This window comes from Trichoplusia ni, chromosome 28, assembly GCF_003590095.1.
Source record: "Trichoplusia ni isolate ovarian cell line Hi5 chromosome 28, tn1, whole genome shotgun sequence".
Classification (NCBI taxonomy): Eukaryota; Metazoa; Arthropoda; class Insecta; order Lepidoptera; family Noctuidae; genus Trichoplusia; species Trichoplusia ni.
Window position 1 is genome coordinate 453,323 of NC_039505.1, and position 5,797 is coordinate 459,119.

The window sequence follows — 5,797 nt, forward strand, 5'->3', positions numbered from 1 at the left end:
TTGCTGATTTTGCTTGAGCCGTCCCGATGCTCTCTGTCGACCCATTTCACGTAAAGCCTCCCTGTTTGGACTGGAACCTTCCAACGCCACATCGCGCACCAAACTTCGGATGAGAGGCGTCGCCGCTTCTATACCAACAAGCAGGTTCAGGGCAGAGTATTGCGTCGTTCTGTGCCGAGTGATGTTCAGCACGAGTTGAATTTTCCAGATAACAGAAGGCCATTTCTGCTGCCGATGATTTGCTTCAATACGAATCATATTTAACACAGTCCTGCAATAACTTTCGGCTTGGCCGTTGGATTGGTGCATCTCGGGTGTAATTAAATGAACTTCACAACCCATATCCTTAACCCAGTCGAGTGCTATGGAACATACGACCTCTGTCGGCAACAATTAACTTAGGGGCTCCGAAGAGCGAAAAAACATTAGTAACATTGCGCTTCAATTCATTGGAATCTTGCCGATACATCGGGTAAAGTAACGCGAACTTAGAGAATGCGTCAATAACTATAAGGACGTATCGAAAGCCATCCGCCTCGGGGAGTGGTCCCAGGGCATCCATATGGACCGTTTCAAAGGGCACTTTCCCAAGGTTTTTCCCAAGAATGAATAGGCTGTAATGGAGCTCGAGCGACTTTTTTATGTGAGATACAGACTAAACAGTGTGCTACATATTTTTGGACAAAACTTCTCAAACCAGGGAACTAAAAATGTTTCGTTATTAAATCAAATGTCTTTTCTGCTCCAGGATGTTCGTGCTCATCATGAAACACGCGAAGTAGGCTAAGCCTGTGCCCCTTAGGTATATAACACAGGAGTCGAGTAGATTCACCAGTAGGTGCATACTTAACGTAGAGGGTGTCGTTTTTAACGACGTTTCGACTTGCGTCTAACTGACCGTCAGTCAGTCGCTGAATAAGGGTTCGGGTCTCCTCATCAGAAGCCTGAGCAATCCGCGCCCAACTCAGCGGCTTTTGAACTGTGCACACATTGACCGGATTCCGACTAAGGTAGTCAGCGTGTGACATAAGTGAGCCCTTTCGGTAGTCCAAGTTGAAATCAAAATCCTGCAGGTATACCCACCACCGAGCCACCCTAGGAAGCAAATCCTTTTTGCGCTGCGTAAGTTTCAACGCATTGCAGTCGGTGACTACAGTGAAGCGCACACCCACAAGGTAGTGCCTGAAATGTTGTAAGGCTTTATCTACCGCAAGGGTCTCAAGTTCGTACGAGTGGTACTTACTTTCAGCTCCCTGTGTTAGCTTACTATAGTAAGCGACCACTCGCTTATGACCACCCTCGTGCACTTGCAGAAGCACAGCCCCGTATCCGACAGAGCTTGCGTCTGTGTGCACCTCAATCGGCAATGAAGGATCGTACACCGCAAGTACGGGCTCACTGGTCAAGCATTCGATAATTTCTTTGCGAGCTGCTTGCTGCTCTGGACCCCATTTAAATTCTACGCCCTTACGAGTTAAAGCCGCTATACACGCTGTTCTTTGCGCAAAGTCAGGTATATAACGCCGAAAATAGCCAGTTAGACCCAAAAACTGACGGACATTCTTAGGTTCATCTGTATTCGTTAACGCCCTAACTTTCTCTGCGCTCGGCCGTACCTGACCGTCACTAATATTTCGACCTAGATACTCAATTGAGGGTGAAAGAAAAAAGCATTTCTTTAAATTGATTGTAAAGCCCGCGTCAGTCAATGTAGTAAGTACCCTACGCAGAAGAACTAGTCCCTGCTCTATGGTCCTGCTCAGTATCAGGACGTCATCGATATAGACCAGGATTGCACCAGATTCTATGTGTTCACGAAGTGTTTTCGTTATGATCCGCTGATATACAACTGGCGCATTTGCAAGACCATATGGCATTTTTAGATATTCATAGTGCCCCTCGGGCGTTACAAATCCCGTAAGAGGGACGGACTCCTCTTGGACAGGGATCTGGTGAGACCCCGTAGCCATATCTAAACTCGTAAAATATTTGTTTCGCCCTAGACGATCTATGTGGTTATCGATTGGCGGCAACGGAAATCGATCCTTAACAGTTATGTCATTAAGCTTCCGGTAATCGACACACATGCGGTCAGATCCGTCTTTCTTTTTGACGAGTAGGATCGGACTAGCGAAATCCGATTCCGATTCCCGGATGACCCCCTTGTCTAACAAGTCCCTAATAATCTCACGGACGCGAAGAGTCTCAGCATGGGAAAGACGATACGGTCGATAATTAATAGGAGTGTCACTCTTCAGTCTGATGACCATATTCCCTGTATTGACCGTAGATGTGGCGGTACCCGATATAAAAAAATGCGAAAAGTCGTTTATAACTGACAACAACTGTTTGAGCTCATCCCCAACAAGAGGCGTGTTGACAGGGATTGATACATCAGACTGAACAGTCATCACTTGGTCCGATTCCGTAATTTCTCTCTGAAGTAGTTGAGAATCTCGTGTACGAATGTAACGGACGCCCTCTCTATTTAGGACATCTGTACCCACTATGACCGGTGTATTCATGTATTCAGAAGCAACTACGAACATATCAACTTCAAGAGTTATGCCGTCAAATTCTATTGGCAAAGTTACGTAATAAGTACTTTCAATCTCCTGACTTCCAAGTCCCTTTAGTATACGAAACGATGGCTTACGCGCACACTCAAAATGTTTTAACAGACTTGAGGAAATAAGCGAAATTGTTGAGCCACTATCGATCAAAACATCAATAGCTACGCCCTGGATAACGGCCACAATAACGTCATTATTGCGGGTAGTTTGATTTTCGCGGCAAAAGTTAACATTGTTTTTATTGCGTGAATCGGATTTCTGTCTTGCAAAGCAATTCTCGACTTTATGACCCGATTTTTTACAAAATGTACACGTATCAGGTTTAGTTGGCACAAAAACAGGCTAAGCACAGCATTGTTTGTATTAGTCGTAAAAGAACCTTCCTCCGAATAAACTTTAGATCGTTTATTACACTGAGCCTGTTTGTGTCCCAATTGACCGCACACAAAACACCTGCCTTCGTCAAAACGTCGTTTTCTCGAGGGTAAATTAGACGAAATGTTTTTATTTTTACCGGCATAATTTTGAGATGATGCGCCACGAGCAATGCTGTTTTTAGATGTGTTAGGTTTTACATATGTTGAAAAGAACTCTACGAGATCGTTAGGTTACAGCTTAGCATTTGTAGTGGACGCTTTAATCTGGGGGTCAGTTATTCCACGTATAACAATTGCTGACATTAGTTCGTCACTGAGCCCCCGTACGATGCGTAAGCGAAGAAGTGAACGACGAGCGTAATCAGCATATGTAGCATAGTTGTCTGAGTTGGTATTCATTACTGCAAACAGAATATTGGCAATATTAGGCGTTTTTGGACATAAGGGCTTAAATTCTTTCTTGAAATTACTCTCAACTACGCTCGCTAGTCACCCATTCGCTAAGCCACGTTTTGGCGTCTCCTTTTAAGCAGTTACCAATACGTGAAAGGCATTCATAATCACCTCAATTATTTAACAATTTAGCGCGATCTACCTCCTCACACCAATCGTCAATGTTATGCAAATTAGGGTCGAAATTTGAAATGTAATAACGTTGGCTTGGTCTTACCACCGTATGAATTGAACGAATAGCATCCACGATTCGATCCGTTACCGATGATGGGGCGTTTTCTTCGCTGACAACATGTTCCGATCCGGCACACTTCACTTGATACGTATGTGGAGTACTTGGTGGCCGCGACGGGAGCAGCGGCGTCGTGGAACTTCCCGCACAATGCGCTGGTGACACAGACCTCTCAGTCGCGGGTGACGTCACGCGTCTATTCGATTCCCGGCGCCTATGAGACGGTGAAACAGGCTCGCTTCGTTGCACCGGCGGCGGCGTGTCTCGCGCAGCTACTTGACCATCTAACGCTCTAAGCCTAGCTAACATCGCACTCATCTCACGTTTTAAACCACTATTCACTAGGGTGCGATCGCGATATCTACTACGACGCCTATGCTCTCGGCTACTACGAAGCTCGCGTTCGCAACATTCGCGGTCAGACATTTTTTTTTTGTCCCTTTACTCTCTCGCACCAGAAAACACAAAACCAGAATGGCCAGCAGAATAGAACCACGTTGATCCTATCCCACTTCTGATCTAGGGAATTCCGAAGGCGAGTATTTTTTTAAAAAGACAAAAAACAAGTCCTAACGGTTTTATAGTGGTTTCTTAGGTTTACGCGAATGTTAGACATTGAAATGAAACTACTTTTACGGATTTTATCGCGGTTTAATTTTAGATTTTAGTTCCCGACGTTTCGAAACCTTTGCAGGTATCATGGTCACGGGCAGACTGAGATGGCGTTCGTCTTGACAGAAGATGTTGCTCGTTCTACCTTCATATTTTAATTAATTATTTGTGGTCCGACCTACGCAGTATGAGCTCACTGTGTCTTGATGTCTTGCAGCGCTGCTCTTGGGTTTGGCCTTGAGTTTATTTATTATTGGATCCCAAGTAGGTGATATCTTCCAGCCATCTTCTCTATTGAAATTAGGGTGTTTTTTAATCTCAATAGCCTCGCGAAACATCCTAGGTAGGAATTTGGATTCTTTAGCGAGGATCTGTGGTTGGTCAAATCTAATATAATGGCTGGAACCTTCAGCATGTTCGGCGACTGCAGACTTCGTTGAGCGGCGGTGTTTGACGTCAGCTATGTGTTCTTTAACGCGGGTCCCTATGCTTCGTTTGGTTTGACCGATGTAAGAGAGGCCGCAGTCACAATCTAGTTTGTATACTCCTGCATCTTGTAGAGGTATGTGACACTTGACGGATGGTAAGGACTGGCTAATCTTCTTGGGCGGCTTGAAGTATGTTTTAATTGAAGCTCGCTTCAGGATGTAACCAATCTTGTCAGTGACTCCTCTGACATATGGTAGTACAGCAGGCAAACGATCAACAGTGGCTGGCTTCACTCGGTTTCTGTGACGGGGCCGTGGAACTTGGAGCTTGTTGTCTCGCAGTACTTGCTTGACGTGTTGAAGCTCAGCGGCAAGGTGTCTGTCATCACAGAGTCCGTGTGCTCTCTGAAACAAAGATTTTCCCACGGTAGCTAACTGTTTAGGGTGGTGGTGAGATTCACCGAAGGTTTCGAAACGTCGGGAACTAAAATCTAAAATTAAACCGCGATAAAATCCGTAAAAGTAGTTTAATTTCAATGTCCTAACGGTTTTATTTAAATCTTAACAAAAACTTTAAAAATGAAAAATGAAAACACTGAGAGCTCCGATCGCGATGACGGCCGACAGACTAGTGAATCCGAGCAGCGGTACGCGCTGGCTTATATAGTAACATTCAGCGGGTAGTTCTGAATCTTCTACAATATAATATTGTATTGATGTGTGTTGTGGTGAAGATTGTGTGTGTGTTTATTGTGTAAAATTGCGAGTATGCTCGAAGAATGTAGCGTGTTTCTGTGAGTGTGTAGGCAGACACATGCATGTACTTTATAGAAATTACATATAGGTATATACAGCCACTATAGTAGCATGGAATATTACCAACATTATATTTATTTTTTAAAATTATACAATATAACTTTATAAAAAGGTGCAAGGAAAATAGTCATTGTAACTTTAGTGCAGACAAATCTTCTTCACAGGAAATTAATTTGGATTGGTCACCTTCGTTCTGACGAATAAATACCCTTCCGTACGAAGTCCAACAGCCCGCGTAGTTGAAACTTTTTACAGATTGGCGTGCCAAGAAATATAAGCGCCTTCCATTAGCAGTGAGAGATTCCG

General features: G+C 44.2%; 1 protein-coding gene across 1 annotated transcript; it reads right to left on the reverse strand.

The window, feature by feature from the left end:
- Nucleotides 1-4,435: 4,435 nt before the first annotated feature.
- On the reverse strand, nt 4,436-5,125 carry LOC113506026 (the record flags this gene model as incomplete). Its single annotated transcript, XM_026888888.1, has 1 exon — nt 4,436-5,125. A coding segment is annotated over one exon (690 nt), but the record flags the coding sequence as incomplete, so codon positions are not given.
- Nucleotides 5,126-5,797: the final 672 nt, after the last annotated feature.